The 16567-nt window shown below is 32.9% G+C and overlaps 1 protein-coding gene and 1 long non-coding RNA gene across 6 annotated transcripts in view; one reads left to right on the plus strand and one right to left on the minus strand.

Annotated features, from left to right (window-relative positions):
* Positions 1-6957, minus strand: part of LOC111086906 — a 24573-nt gene extending 17616 nt beyond the window's left edge. For 2 of the 4 annotated variants that reach the window (XR_002611620.1, XR_002611619.1), the window contains exons 1-2: positions 6781-6957; positions 1527-1705 (exon numbers count right to left, since the gene is read on the minus strand). This is a non-coding gene — a long non-coding RNA (uncharacterized LOC111086906). Of the gene's footprint in view, positions 1-1466; positions 1706-4313; positions 4428-6780 lie in introns of those variants that run through there. The other 2 variants (XR_002611618.1, XR_002611617.1) reach the window with 2 other exon arrangements.
* Positions 5220-16567, plus strand: part of LOC106464015 — a 54480-nt gene continuing 43132 nt past the window's right edge. Inside the window, exons 1-2 of one of the 2 annotated variants that reach the window (XM_013924119.2) lie at positions 5220-5537; positions 6867-9372. In XM_013924119.2, coding sequence (XP_013779573.1) covers positions 6904-9372 — 2469 coding nt within the window. In that variant the 5' untranslated portion in view covers positions 5220-5537; positions 6867-6903. Of the gene's footprint in view, positions 5538-6801; positions 9373-16567 lie in introns of those variants that run through there. The other variant, XM_013924120.2, reaches the window with a different exon arrangement.

A 16567-nucleotide genomic window follows, 5' to 3' on the forward strand; every position in this document is an offset into this window, starting at 1 on the left:
TCACTTTACCAGGCGAGTGACATCCCCCAGTATCTGTATTTGTCTACACTTTACCAGGCGAGTGACATCCCCCAGTATCTGTATTTGTCTACACTTTACCAGGCGAGTGACATCCCCCAGTATCTGTATTTGTCTCCACTTTACCAGACAAGCAACATTCTCCAGTATCCATGTTTGTCTTCACTTTACCAGGCGAGTGACATCCCCCAGTATCTGTATTTGTCTCCACTTTACCAGACAAGCAACATTCTCCAGTATCCATGTTTGTCTTCACTTTACCAAGCGAGTGACATTCCACAGAATGCGTATTTGCATCCAGTAACAAAAATTTTTCATTAGTATATTTCTACTACAATCTTAACATTTCTTGCCTGAGTTTTTCTTTAGTTTTAATCTCATCTATCCTCTTAATTGCTGTACACTAAGTGTTATTTTTTATTTTCATAATTGCAAGTATTTCTTGACTTGCACCAATCTACTTCCTCATTAAGTAGCTGGGATATATTTTTCAAATTAAGTATTTACATCACATATTTTATGTAAACAATAATGCTTTTTAACATTTCTCTAATTACACTTTATTAGTCTATTTATTTTCTGTAACATAATTATAGTGATTTTTAACAATTACAGACTCATTTTGTTGCCCTTTCATGATTATGTTTATAAATCAATGTCAGTCAAGCTACTATTATATTAGCATAATGTGTTTCTTTACTCAAGTGTCTTTTTTTTTTATTATACTCAGAGTTACTCTGGTGGTTGAGCAGTAAGTCTGAGGGTTTATAATATTAAGATAGCCTATTGTATAGCTTAATTTTGTGCTTAACAACAAACAAGCTATATCCAGATTATTTGTATTTTATGCATTTAGACTTTTTGTGTTGTTGTTAGTGATTTCATTTGTCATTTCTTTTAGAGCAGTGGTTCTCAGTCACCAGACTTCCTTGGAAATATTGCATGTTTAAGGAAAGGAAGTGGCAACATGTGAATAGATCTCATTGTGGTCCTCTAAAGTAAAAAAACATTCAGGTGGTCCACAAGCAAGATAGTTGGAATATCACTGCTTTAGAGGTCTTGAGGAATATTGTTACGTTTCTCTGTTGGGTTTCCCAAAACCTAATGCAATTGTATAATGACTAGTAAGTAATAGTGAAATACCCTAAGTCCGTATTATTATCAAAGAGTTACTTAAAACTTCCTCTATTTCTTTCTCTATTACTGCATGTTATTTTTACAGAGAGTAAATAACTAGTTAGCTGATAAACAAGATCGTCAAGCAAACACATCCTTCTCAGTTGATTAAAATTATAGTGCCTTTTACCATATTCTTGCTCTGACTTATTCCGTAAACATTTAGTGTAGAGTGTTTATATGGTATTGGTTTTGTCTTATACTCTAGCTGTAAATGACTGAAGTTTAGAACTTTTTTAGAAAACTAAACATTATAATGATAAGTCACAAAATTTGTTTCAAATTGCTTTAATGTGCATTTTTTAAAATATATTAACAGTGTTTAAATCTACCTGAACTTGAATCCTTTGTTATGGGTGCATTATAAGAGTAGCAGTAAAATAAAACTACTTGATCAGAATAACCCAAGAGTTAGTGAGGTCCTGTTGATTAGCTGCCTTCTCTCTAGTCTATCAGTTCAAAATTAGGGATGCCTATTGCAGGTAACCCTTGTGTTGCTTTGAATGATTTTCTGAAACAAATAAACAATAGATATTTTAGTATTTTAAAGGATTTCATTTACTATTCCTTTCCATCAGTATCACTATTTCTGCTTCTAATTTCTATATTTTGATATTAAGAATTCATAACTTTTAGCAAATATATGATTATAATATTAAGTAAGAAGTCAAAACAACATTTGAAAAAAAAGCACTGAAACTATGAGATTGGGATTTTGAACTTTGGATACTTTAAAACAAGTTTCATTAAAGTAATAAATACAAAAATACAGAATTTTAAACTTCTGTTCTAATCATGTAAATCTTTATTTTAATATTTACAAAATTAAAAATATAAGCAAAGAAAAGCTTATTGAATTCATTCCTAGTTAACTTAAAGTATACATGAAAAAAAAAAATCCTAAAATTAAAATTAGAAATTGCTTTTATAAATAACAGTTTGTATCATTCAAATCATAAAATTTAAGAACTGATGTAGCTAAACAGACCAAGCTGAAAAATATTTTGCCTATGGTTGCAATGAATCTATAACTATGTATTGTGCTGTAAAATAAAAAATATTCTATGTATAAACAGGGTTTAGGTATAGTGTAAATTTAGTCAAAAAAATTATTCTTGCTGTGACCAGATCAATTGTAATGAGAATCATTTTACAGTATTACCTGTTCTGAATCAGGTTGCACATTTACCATATTTTATGATGCTTTTTAATATACACTTATTTTTTTTTTACTTACATAGACTACTTATGTATATACAGCTATTTTCGTTAATGAGTTGCTCGTACAAATTTTTCTTAAAAAAGAAAAAAGTAGGTCTGATGTACTTACTTAAAGATAATCTATTTAAACTTATGCACTTTGAGCAAGAACTAACATATGCTGTGTAATATTAATTTTAAAGCCATCACCATAATTTATTTAAGTTTAAAGTTAGAATTTAACCATATATAATGGTCAAATAATTTTTATTTTTGGTAAACTATTATTCACACATCAAGTTATTGTGTATCGATCAATAGGGATTGTGGTTTTAAGAATAATTTTTTCCTTTGGTCACTAGAGTTTCATTCTCACAATATTAATAACTGTGTCAAATACGTGAATCCTTTTTTTTACTGTAACAATTAAATACAAAAAAAAGATTCACTACTTTCGTGTTCAATAAGTAACACTTTCATATACATAAAGGTTCAAAAGTTATCTTGAGCCTTTTTACAAAAAAGGGACATTTATAAATGTTTAAAACAAATTTTTAAATAGAGTAATCGAAGTGATGTTTTTTTGTTTTTTACTGGAATTATTTCAGTTTTCAAGTAGATCGGATTAACTTAGGTTAAATTAAAGAAAATAAACTGAATATGATAATCTTTCAAAGATTAGTAGCTGCTGCTATCTGTTGGGTGATTTAAAATGGAATATATAAAAATATTCTTGTTATTAGGATGAAAGAATGCTGTCTCATTGATTTTCTATCCAAAAAAATATTTTGTAGCAATTTGTAATTCATGAATAAAAGATGAAGAAAAATAAATGTCATATGATGATGATCTTTTATATATATTTCTGTGTTGTTACCAACATTTCAAAATTGTTAAAATTATCAAAGATTTCCAAAAAAGGTAAGCTGGCTATATTGATCAAAATAAAAATTGTTTTACAAAAGTAGGACATACACCCAAGAGTTCCACAAATTGAAGAATCTATATCCTGCTTGCATTTCATTGGGTATCTGGTCATTAGAGAACAAAGGTTTTCATCATTATGTACCTGTAACTTCTTGTTTTTATTTGCTGTTTTAAGATGATGTAATCTGCAGTTAATGGGAATTATTTCTGATATTTATTTAAAATTGAATTATAAACATCCCTGTTTTTAGTTTTTTTTCATTCATTGTATCTTTTACTTGTATAGGAATTTTAAAGTTACCATAATAAAAATATACCTTTTAAAATCAGAATTATGAACTTTTATTACTACATTTTATATCTGTAGTTCTTTATACTGTTATATTTCTAGACAAGGCTGTATTTTAAACAAACCATTACAGATTCATATCACGATAAGACATTTAAAATATTTCTGATAAAAACACTTGCTAACAAACCCTGAAAGCATAAATGTTAAATAAAGCATCTTTAACTGTTATGGTTAACGTGAAATTAATTTTGGCTTTGTAATTATCTCGTCAAAATAAACTGAAAAGCTCTCGTTGCTTTAGAGTGCATTGATTTTACTTGATACTTACATTATAGCAACAAACAAAAATATAGAAAACTATTCATGCAAACTTCCATAACTTAATCGTTTTATATTAAATCTATGAAGGATAAATGTGTGTATTTACAATACTTAAAAATAGTTTACATCTTAATAATAATCTACGCTGAAAAACATGTATTCTTTTATTGAAATACCACTATTTTAGATAAATATTTTGAACTATAGTTAATATACCGTTTTCCCATCAAATTATATTAATTCCCTTTTTTTCGTCCTCATAAAAATTTCATAATATCGATGAATTATATAAACAAATTATCAAAGGTTAGCAGTGCTACTTGAGCACACAAGTAGAGAAAAAATAGTAAGTTGTACATTGAGAAAAAAATGAGCATACTCTTTTGGGAAAGAAATTGAATTGTAAAACCATATATAAATAGATTGAAAAAATCCTTGTTCACATAGTCTTTGAAGAATGTTTCCAAGGTTCCACAAAAGTTACACCATTATCCTGAAAAAACCAAATTGTAAAAATGTTTCAGTTCAAAGTTGTTAGGCTATTGATGTAAAAATATAAAATTCTAAATGATACTTGACGGCATATAGTACTGAAAATCGGCATTCGATATATGCGGTGTCCACAGTGGAGTTATTTATTCCACTGTATGGCTTTGCACTTTAAAAACAAACTTGAATGGTTAATAAAACTTTTGTAAACAATTTAATTATTGACGTACTTTTATGCGTATAATAACTTGAAAATAAACTATAAACCGTAGAAGTAGCATTTCTACTTTCTTTACATTCTGTAGGTGAAAATTACATTTGTCATAAAAATTAAAGTTTTAGTATATATAGGGTGTGTGTGTCCTGTGTCGGTCAAATCCTAGTATCCGATCAGACTAGGCCTGAAATTGACAGTGGATGTTGTTGAGCAGCTAGCTATCTTCCTCTTTGTGTAGCATTGCACGAAAATTCAAAAATAAACAAAACAACATTTATAAATGTATGTATGGGAGTCTTATTTGAAATTTGTATCTCTATTAATTGTTCATTTTCTTCACTGTTATTTAGTTATTACAGAATTACCTTTTTACGGATTAAAAAATCCAGTTCTAAAAAAAATGTACGAATTGACATATTTGATTCCATTTGTATTATAGTGATTCTATCGTCAAAATTTTATAATTTCAAACTTTTCACACAGTCATAACCATTAACCTGTACCTGAGAGCTGATCTTTAAACGAACTTAAATTTGTTTGACATTATCATAAATAAAAATTTAAGTTGTTCTATGGTCAAAAGATGGCAACACGAAACTTACATGACGTCATATCAGATCGTTCATACTCTCAAAACAGCGATTATTTTAAATTTCAATTATGATCTTAACCTTTTTTGTGTTAATTTTGTTCTTATATTATGGTAAAACACGAAGGCAACGAATTTGAACGAAAATTTAAATACTTATATTAAAGTTGACTCATTATTGATTAGTTTGTTCTCATTCTACTCACTATATACGGTATTCTTTATACCAGTGTAATTTACTAGGCTGTCGTTTCTGGCTACACTGCCATGCAACTACTACCCTAATTTTCGGGGCGGAAAACGAACAGGTTGGTAAAATCATTTTTTAGGAGTTACAGTAAATATTTTTAACTTCTAGTTACCCGTGTATTATCCTCATTTATTTAACGATTGCACTAATGTTGTTACTTGGGGATAGATCAAATTCTTACGAGTAGAAATCTAAAGACAAAAATACCAACTGCAAGGCTGGTGCTTCGTACTAGTACTCGGTAGTGTAGTATGACTAACGTTAGTAATAGTAGTAGTACTAGTGGTAGTAATTATGAGCATGAAAGACTAGAATATTAATATCGGATATTTTTTCATTCTATTTAGGTTAAAATCACATATGCATTGCAAATGAAAAGTAAGATTATTTTTATTGTCTCCAAAAAGTTTGTTAGTAGAACCAAGTTCTTAATTTTCAAACACATTTCGTCAGTTCTGACTTGCTTAGTATTAACATGTCTGATAATGATACTGTGATAGCCAATAAGCCTAGAATTTACAATATGTAAGGTAAGCTATAGCGTTAATAACATCGATATAGTCATATACATATATTTCATACCTGTAACTAAAAATCTTAAGATAGTGTGTAATAAATTGAGTGCTATAATATACATAAAAATAGTTTATTAAATAATTTTTGTTTTAAATATTGTTAAGTTGAATAAAAATACTCTTTCGTTTCAATAGTGTTTCTGTTAATGTTATAATTGTTATCAGGATCATTAGATGTGTCACGAAATATACAATAATGAGCGTATGCTTATACAGCCAAGTAGAGTAATTTGTATAAATGAACGTAAAATATAACGTATAACATTAACACAGCAGAATTTAATAATACTTGTTATACATAGCTTATGTTGTTGTAATATGATACATAAGCGCCTAACACAAGGCAGGAGCACGTGCCCCCACCTCCTTTTCCGTTTGGTTTACATACACTATATTAACAAATATGTTAGATTTACTTAGTCACGGTATATCTTATAAAAGTAAACTTTCAGGATAAAAGACGTAATTTACACAGTTTTAAGAGCACTGTTTCATTGGTAGAATATTTATGAAGTGTGTGATTAAAAACAGTAGCAATTTGTACACTGTTTTAATTCAGAATTGTGAAGTTGTTTGTGTTCTATTACAGTTCGTTCTGATTAATGCATTACCAACTTTTTAATTGTAAAATTATTGTATATTTTAACAGAAAATAGTGTTTTTAACTTACTGAAGAGTGCATAGAATCACACACATATACTTTTACAGAATATGAATCAGACTTACCTTTAATTTGTTGCCTCAGCTTCCTATAACAAAAGTTCATTCTTTAAAACAGAGAACAACATTGATTATTGACACTTTTTTTGTAGGCCGAGCTAGGAAGGAAGGAGACAAAGCGTTATCGCTATGCCAGGAGGCCATTTCCAGGGTGGGTCTCAGTCACCAACCATGTACACTTCTGATGGTGAACGGAACTCTGCAGAAGATAGTGATAAGCCCGAATGGCTAAAAGAATTGATGATGAAGAAAGGGGCTGCTGGCCGGGCTAGTTCTTCTCTTGTTATGCTGGTAGACAGAAACCGCGCAGCCTCGAGTGGTGAACCGTTGAAACAGTCCACGCAAGAGTCAAAGTGTGAGGGGACCAAAGCTGTCTCACAGGTTATTCACCCCTCTAAAGCCGAAACGAGCAATGTGAACACCCCGGGTGGCTTATACACACGTCCTGACGAGTTTGCGGCGTCACGCGCGCTCACATTCCATAGAGTAGGCATACAGGCCAGAGGAGGGGGCAGTGTGCCAGGCACAGAGGAAAGCGTCCAAACGAAAGTTGAAATGATATCTGGTGTACCAGTTAGCGCCAGTAGTTCAGGGTTGTTTCCTTTAAAGAGAGGACCCCAGTTAGATTTTCTGCAGTGTAGCTCGAGTGTTGGGCATGGCCATACTTCAACAAGTGATTCTAGAGCGTCGTTAACTACCAAAAAGCCAGCTGACAAAATGGGCGAAGATTATACGCCTAATTTGAACGAGCAAAGTGAAGTGAACGGATACGGGTCCACTTCTGAACGATCTAAAATGAATAGCCCTACTTCTTCGTCCACCTTTAGCGACCTTAGCCATTATCAGCCGTCATCTTCCGATGAGAGTGAGAGGGAGTTGGAATATGGCCCTGGGATTGTGGACAAGCTTAAATCCAAGTTTATTAGTATTTCCCTGAAAGAGAAACGTTTCAAAATTGAAGGGGTTTTGAGGCGCTATTCTAGTATGGAAAACCTTCTCGATAAGGACACTACTATGTTCCAGGCCACTGGACTGTCAGCCCCAGATCGGCTATTTGTCGCAGGAAACAGAGCGAACGGTAATTCAAGTTTGAATTACAGTAATTTGAAAAAAGTTAAAAGTATGGAGACATTGTTACTGGAATCAGATCAATCTCGTAAACGGAGTTTGTTTCCTATTACTCCTCAGCCAGCTCTCAGGGTAACAAACCAAGTGACTGTCAAGTTTCCTGGATCTAGCCATTCTCCTCGCTCCATGCTGGTCAACGAAGATGTTGTGATAATCGAAAACAAAGCCAATACGCAAGGACATAATGCATCAAGTATGGAAAAAGTGTTTAAACGTAGAGATCTTAATCGCCAAACATCAACCCCAAGCATTACTGATGACGAGCTTCCTAAACCAGATACTGTACGCAATTATAAGCGATTATTTGAACCATTAGATAAAAAATCTAAAACTCAGAGTAATGTCAGAAGAAAACCGCCTGTAGTGAGAGCCATTACCACGTCTACAGGTAGTAAATGTGTTAATACTATCACCAGCTGTAGTCCCCAGGAAACCGCAATCGTTCAACCTATTAGCAAACAACAGGACAATGAAGAAAAAGACTTAAGTCAGAATGATGGGGTAGAATCTAGTTGTAAGAGTAAATATAAATATGCCAAACACAGTGCCAAAGAACCACTTACAAACGGGAATCAATCCCAAACGCATTTTGAAACTGAGGTGACTAAAGAAAGAACTTATTTGGTGTTGAATGATGGTCACGAAGAAAACGACGTTGTGAGTAGTACAAAAGACACTTTAGATCGAATTAGTTCGGCAAATTTAAACATGACCTTTGGAGGTGTAAAATCCGCCAGAGAAGGTGGTGTTGAAAAAGGGAGCGAACCTGCAGCCATAACTAATTCAAGCTGTGCTTTCATATCTGACGTTTCATCGAAGGTCACTCCTCCTGTGCAACGAAAGCTAGACGAAAAACCAGTGGCTAACATTAAACCTATTCCGAAGTCAAGCCAGAGTGCTTCAGTTCATAGTTCCAAAGAAAACTGGTCTACTTCTCATGCTATTATTACGAAAGGCGACGAAGTGAAGATGGTTCCCGTGGAGGTAAAGGGCGATGAGTTGGAGGGTATATCCACCAGTAAGAATGTTGATGTAAACCGTTCAGACTCCCCATTAGCTGCAAATAAGATAACACCTCTTACCGATTCCGAAGCAGGCGATATTCTTAAACCAACTGCATTAATAGGAAACAAAAAACCTACGTGGCAGAAACCACCTCCATCAACATCATCCGTTGTGTTTGACTTTAGAGGAAAGAGTGTCAAGGCTAACGTAGCCTTGACACCTGCGCCTTTTGGATGTAAACCGATAAAAGTTGCCAGGAGAGTCCGCGTGGACGGCAAGGAAAGTAAAAACGGTCTTGTAAATGGTATGATGGTAGAAACTGATGGAAATGATTTAGATGATGAAGACTTGGAATTTGAGGATCCAGGATTAGGTGCCGATTTGCCTCATCCTTCTGGAATATTTTTCGAAGGAGAAAATGTTATAATCGGGAAAGGATCTCTTTTAACTACCAGGAATAAAAATGTAAGTTTCTATTTAGTGTTGATAGGTTTTCCTAGTGTATCAGGTGTTATGATTCATAGCATATTGACAAACATGTGAAAGATCGTTGTGTGCGTGATGAGAAACGATCACTTGTAAGTAAGAAATGTAATTTTGATTAACTTGCTAAGGTTTAGCAGTCAGGATACGAGTTTTTTTTTTCAGTTATAATTTAAATAGTGCTGACCACAATCTAATCTAATTACATGCCATTAGGCTATCAGTTTTTGCATAATGCAGTTTTTGACTTACATATGCAGATTAATATGCTTTGAACCTCTAAACCAAACTGCAACAAAAACTACTATAAGTTTATGCCAGATTTTTATGAAGTGTTTGTTATGAAGCAGTAAATTAATTGAATAATACATGCACACGTACACTTAAATACGAACTCTGTATCACATAAATAAACCCTTTTGTTAGATAGCAGTATATTTATTTATTCTGTCAGTATGTTTAAAGCTAAAGAACTTATCTATTGCTGCATTAATGCTGGAAACATTTTTATAGTGGAGGTACTGAAAACGAACAAAATTGTAACCCTATGTATGATAAAAACTACGTATTGTTGCTGTTATGTTAAAACATCAAAATTGTAACTCCAACGTGTGACAGAAACTACGTATTGTTGCTGTTATGTTAAAACATCAAAATTGTAACTCCAACGTGTGACAGAAACTACGTATTGTTGCTGTTATGTTAAAACATCAAAATTGTAACTCCAACGTGTGACAGAAACTACGTATTGTTGCTGTTATGTTAAAACATCAAAATTGTAACTCCAACGTGTGACAGAAACTACGTATTGCTGCTGTTATGGTAAAACATCAAAATAGTCGTCTAATGCAGCCCTTTTTCTTACATCAACGTACTCAAAGGTATTGGTGGTTAAAAGTTTAAGTGAAAGGTAGTTGAAAGTATGTTGTTGTGTTAATATAGTGCTATTTTTATTTCTGAAGTATAATTTATGTTTTAGTGTCTCCCCACCCCTTTTGAAAATACGGTATAAATATGTGTAGGAGAAAGCAAGAATTATAGCTTTATATATATAAATATATATATGTGTGTGTGTGTGTGTGTGTGTTTTATGCATAAATCGCTTTTTTCAACGTTGCTGCTTTTTATCATTCATTTTAAAATAGTTATCACACCCCAGGAATGTTTATAATACAGAAGAAAGTGTGAATGCAAAGGCTTTGCTAAACGGGTGGGGGTGAGAGGGTGGGATTGATTTCAGAGTAATATTTGATGTTTACAAGGGGGTGGGGGTCCAAGAAAAGAGAGTAAATGTGTACTTTTGTTTGAAATATCAACCCTCTAGAAGTTAATAAAGTATAAACACACACACATACACACGGAGAACGTTATTCATTTTTCTCTTTCGGTTAATACGAATAACAATATTAAAAAAAAATTAAGTGGGCGAACCCTTAAGATTTTGTTACAACGAAGTACACGTTTTCTTCATCTCTACACATATAGTATAAGTATTAAGCTTAAAACTACCTGTATTATGACTACAAGCTTAAACAATACTTCTATGACAGCTTTTTGTCCACTGTTTTGAAGACTACTGTTAAGCGACGGATGAATATTACATCGTGTTTCTGAGATGTGTATATAATGACACATACATTGAAGGACTCGTAATAACTTTTTATTTTTTCTCTAAAGTTGCTTTAGGCAAGTTCTATGTTTCCCAGCATTGAAAATCTGTAAGAACACGCATGAGCAACTTCAGAATTTAGCACAAGTTAATGTACTAGACTAGAATCTTCGAACATCATGGTTAGAGACGTACTGGGTAATGCATGATTCTGAACGAGTGACCATTTTCCCACACTGGTTTGGCATTGTACGCGAACTACAGCGTGAAGGCCACACTGTTTTCTTATTTTTTTACACGTCCATAATCTTTGAGAGGGAAGGGGGGAAATGCATCCGGTGTCTGCTTTAATTGCTTATTTACCTTTTCGCCGTAGGCAGTGGATGTTTGATAAATTGGACACTCAAAAATAATTGGAGACTTGAAAAAAAGTAAAATATTTAAGTGTTACCTTTTGTAAACTGATGTTATAAATTGTTACATTAGTCAGTCAGAATTCAAAAACTGAATTTTATATACACACACATAAAAGACTGTTGAAATGATGGTTGCGAATTTCTGTCTATATATACATACATATTAACCAAAAAATATAGGTTCCCTAGTCGACGCTCGTACATGTATAGAACATCCACTAAATGACTCTAGTGCGCAGAAGCGATTAGAGTTTAAATTTGATCTATGAATGTTTTTGTTTGTTTCTTTAATTTAGTGGCTAAAAATAAAGAATATTTTAAGAGGTTTAAATACTTTTAGTGCTATATTTCCCCACCATGTAGAGAAACTTTTGTATGGTAGATGATTTTATTTGTTTTAATATTCATTTTACTTATTGTATATGGAAAGTATTAAAAAATTTAAAACTAACATAATTTCTTATATGTTTGGGAGTGTTGAAACAAACCGTTTTTAGTGTTACTTGTGTGCACAAATGAAATTTAAGGAACAAAAAATTCACGATTCTTGCTGAAAAACAGAACTACATGAAACTTGAAGGGTTTTTAGAATTGAAGCATCGTAAAATTTCTAGCAAGTTTTATAAATGTGGCGTAAAAATAGAAATAAATCAATGTTTTTTAATATTTGTTTTGGAAATTAGTTATGAAGATCATTTATTGTTCTATGTAAGGTTTAAATCACTGTGTGGCATAAAAGAAAAAAAAAAAGTCGATCGACCTCCTTCAATATTTAGTTTTGTGTTGCTAGAAATATTGTGATTCCTGTTGGTTTTTCAATGTGGAGGACGTCATTGCTTGCAGTTAATAAAACCTGTTACCTTTCTGCTAAACGTAGCTGTAAGCCAGACTGCAATTCTTTACCTTGTGGGTATAGTACGGGTTTATTTTTTGTTTTAATTCGTTGAGTTAGTCATTGAACAATAACTAGAACAAACACTGGATATACTGTCTGGAACGATGCTTCAGTTACCTGACACAGGCAAGCGTAAATTAGCTAATTACCTTCTGTTATTTCATTCAATAGTAAATTATAATAATTTTCACTACTCAGAATAATACTTCACCATAACTAGAACGGAAGATAAAGTTAAGGATAAGAGGATGGGAGATGGCATTAATGATACGTAAGATAAAACATGAATAATACAGATGGCATGTTATAATTTCCCACGTTCAAGCATTTCACTAGTGCAGAACAATCAAATACCGCAGAAGTAAAACTGATTCCTAATTTGATAAAACATATTTCCTAGCTTGTTTCTTCATTTAATTTTTTATTGATTTGTACCATCGATCTGGTTTTTATTGAACATTATCCACTAGTTTCGTTATTTGATCGGTGCATATGTGTAAACAAATGTAAAACAAAAATTTCAGCTAAAAATATCGCACCCTTACTTTTTTTCAAAGAGGTCGTGGTTTAGACTTGTTCGTTTCATCAGGCCTAGTTAGCTGTTCAACCGTTACCGATATACACCAGCTGAACATCAGAATTTATCAGAACCAAATATTTGTATACTTGTAGATATCATTATCTATATAATAATGTCAGCCCTCATAAGTGAATTAGCTCTTATTGCTGAAGGGTAGGCTTTAAAATTAGCTGATATTTCGTATTCAAAAGTTTAGTTAAACTTAATTAAAGCCTCGTCTCTAATCGATGCTACGCGATTCTTAAAAAATGTTCTACCGGCAATGAAAACAGTCTCCATGTTTAATGTGCGCTCAGTATCGGAAGGAAAAAACCCAGAACAAACCATTAATTATATATTTCAATCTTTCCAACATTCTTGATAAAGTACGAGATGACTGTTGTTCTTTTGGTGAAAAGTCATCGCCTTAGGTTAGTCCTATACAAACACCAAATGATTTTCAAAGCCGAGTAACAAGTTCCCTCCCATCTGTCTTCAGTTCTGGCTGGCGCGCACCCTACATATACATGTTTTGTTCGGTAAAAAGGAAGTCAGTTCTGCTGCTTACAAGTGTGTGTGTGTGTGTGGAGGGGGAGGGGGGGATCTGTACACCTCTTAGTGTCGTTTTCTTGTCCCTGTATGGAGGTTTTAGGAGTCGAGGAATTAGTGGAAATTTGGTGGAGTTTATTGAGATATTGTTTATGGTAATTACGTAATCATTTCCATGGTTACTGAAAATTGATTTTTAATACACGCAATGTTTTGTTTATCATTTACAAGCTATGAACATATCCCGCCAAAAACTGTGATTGTGTCCAGCTACGTTTAACGCAAACAATTCCCTTTCTATCAGACCTTTATTTTTGAATGTCCAGCGTGCAGTCCTTTACCTCTCCTGGCTACTACACTAAACATCGTGTTTCTTTTCAGAATAACGTATTTTTATAAGTTTTAAAGCATTTATGCTGTATATATATACACATACATAGACAGTTATAGTAAACTCCTAAGTTAGCTAATGAAAACATATAATTATAAATACGTATGTACATTGACCGTAGTGTGACGTAGTTAATGTAATTTCACCGGTCGATGTGGAATTGTTTCGTACTGTATAATTTTGCTAAGCAGCATTTTAAACTCTTCATACACGGGCTGTATAATTTCTATGTGACAGCTAGTGTATGAAACCTTCAGGAGATGTTTTAAATAGACTTATTTAACGTTGAAAGAATTAATGAAATTAACTTGTGTCTCATTTCTTTTCTAACACTAAAAAAAAACTTGATTTTTTATACATCTGACTTTTGGAGACACAGACTTCTATGCATAACGTTTCCATCTTAAGCATAATTTGGGAGACGCAAGAGGGCAATTTCTATCTTTTACCAGAGACATAACTAGGGAAATTATTTATTGGTTGAATTATTTACCTACTCTTTTACAATAGCTAGCGTCAATGGCCTTCTTTCGTAAATCATGTTACGAGGTCTAGAATCTAAAGTATATTGTTTTTGTTTTATAATTTTTTTGTAATGATGCTTAAATGAAATGAAAAATCAGTTTTGGGGGGTTGGGATATTATTGAACACACGCGAAGAGTGTGAAAGTAAAAGAACTGTTATAATCCAACGTCTCGTGTTTGATGTGCAGTTCAACTTTGATGTTAGTTGAATGAAACAAAGAGGTGTCTACATGTAAAAAGAACTGTTTTCATTCAAATGTGTTAAACTAATTTTAGCTAGTTTTTTCTTCAGAATATTTAAATATTTTTTTACTTGAAAAAAGTATAAACTTTCCATGTCATAGAGAGACCACCTGGAGGAAGGTCGTCACGTGTACAAGGAACGACCACCTGGAGGAAGGTCGTCACGTGCACAAGGAACGACCACCTGGAGGAAGGTCGTTACGTGTACTAAAATAAAACATAACCTAAATATACTAATGGCTGGAGACGGCTTGAATGGGTAATGAAGAAAAACTTTAATATAAGTTTAACATAACAGCAAATGTACAACGTTTCGACAAGGTTTTGTCATCATCAGGTACATAAACATAACCTAAATATGAATGAATAAAAAGCAGTTCAAGGTAACGTTTTCGTTATAGAGACACTTTCACCGTGTTCTCTTTTAAAAAATTAGATTGTGAAGTTTAACAAATTTTCTATAAAATTTTATAAAACTCGTGTTACTTCTAGAAGAGAAAAACAAAACAAAAACAGTACAATCGTTGCGTATAAATTGTGTTGTTGTACATATCTGAAAGTATTTACAAGCGGTGTGTGACCTCGTGTTTTAATTTTAACGTGACTAAAGTGTTAGTCATGTTAAATCGGGGCTTGTGATTTGTGGTAATAAACTTAAACATCAGGGACAAACTCAACGTAAACCTGTTTAAGGTGACGTCACCAGTTTAACTTCTGCTCCTTGATTTACTGAATATTACTGTTTTGGGCTTTTTATTGTTGTTTTCTTTCGGAATTAAAGTTGCTGCTGGGATTCTCGCTATCAGCTCATAAGAGTATCTAAGCTTAGCCTTTCCACCTTCTATCTTCTCATAATGTGAACTTGTTTAAATCTTGCGTATTGAATGTCTTTCGTAATTGGTTTATCTCTGTAGTTCGTTATGCACTGTTCGATGCCATCGAAGGGAAACACGCTTGCGAGCTGGTTCCAGAGTAGCCGATGCGAAGGAATCGCCTCGTGAAATCTTAAATGAAAAATCGCGTCTTAAGTAATCGCATCAGGCAGTGCAGAATAGGCTTACCATAGAACGTGTCCTACTTTCACAAAGTTCTGCTGAACCTTTGAACTCTACTTATCTTGTTTGCGAAGGAGCTTCAAGGATGTTTTAACGTTTTTCTAATCTTTAGTTTTAACCTTGCTCAGACAATACCTATTCGTATGAAACTAAAACTGATCGTTCATGGTTATTTCTACAACGTTGATTTCTTTCCTTCTTTCTCGCATCGAAGATAGCCCTCGAGTAGTCTCGTGAAGTTCAAAACAAACAGAGAAGTGCCTTGTTATGTAAAACTTAAAACTTGTTTAGCGTGGGATATATATGGTAGAATACCTATGGTTACAACGTATATCTACTGGACTTTGTAGGACACGTGCAAAAGAAGTTTGAAAATTCACAGTTTTGTGTTTTTTGCCTTGGTTGTAATGACTTCAAAATGTATTATATTCGAGGAATAATGTCGTAGTGAAATGAAAAACGTGTTTGATTTTTTTTCTAGATATTATATAATACGTATTGATCAGAAGTAAACTTGCACGTTTTTACGTTTCAGTAAAGCTAGAGGGGTGGAGTCTGTACATAAGACATTTCAACACGTCGTGTTTGTACTATAAACTTTATCCTTTTTATTAAGTTATTCATGAAAACCTGTGAATTATCATGCTTATCTTAATTTTCCGAAACTGAAAACACGAACGCAGACTTTTAATCGAAGTGTTATAAAACTTTGTTGTTGTTTTTTACTTTATCAGAATATATCGGGGAAAATACACGTTTTTGGTACTTCACTGTAAAGTTGCGGACTGTTTAAAACTGTGTGTACACAGAACTTTAGATAGTTTCTCTTTTCAACTGTCTCTATGTGTTAATCACGTCCACCGGAAAAGAAGTTAATGAAAATATCAAGTAAATCTCAGTCTCGAATTATCATGTTCTAACCAAAGATATTGTTG

Source organism: Limulus polyphemus, unplaced genomic scaffold (assembly GCF_000517525.1).
Source record: "Limulus polyphemus unplaced genomic scaffold, Limulus_polyphemus-2.1.2 Scaffold1541, whole genome shotgun sequence".
In the NCBI taxonomy this organism is placed as follows: Eukaryota; Metazoa; Arthropoda; class Merostomata; order Xiphosura; family Limulidae; genus Limulus; species Limulus polyphemus.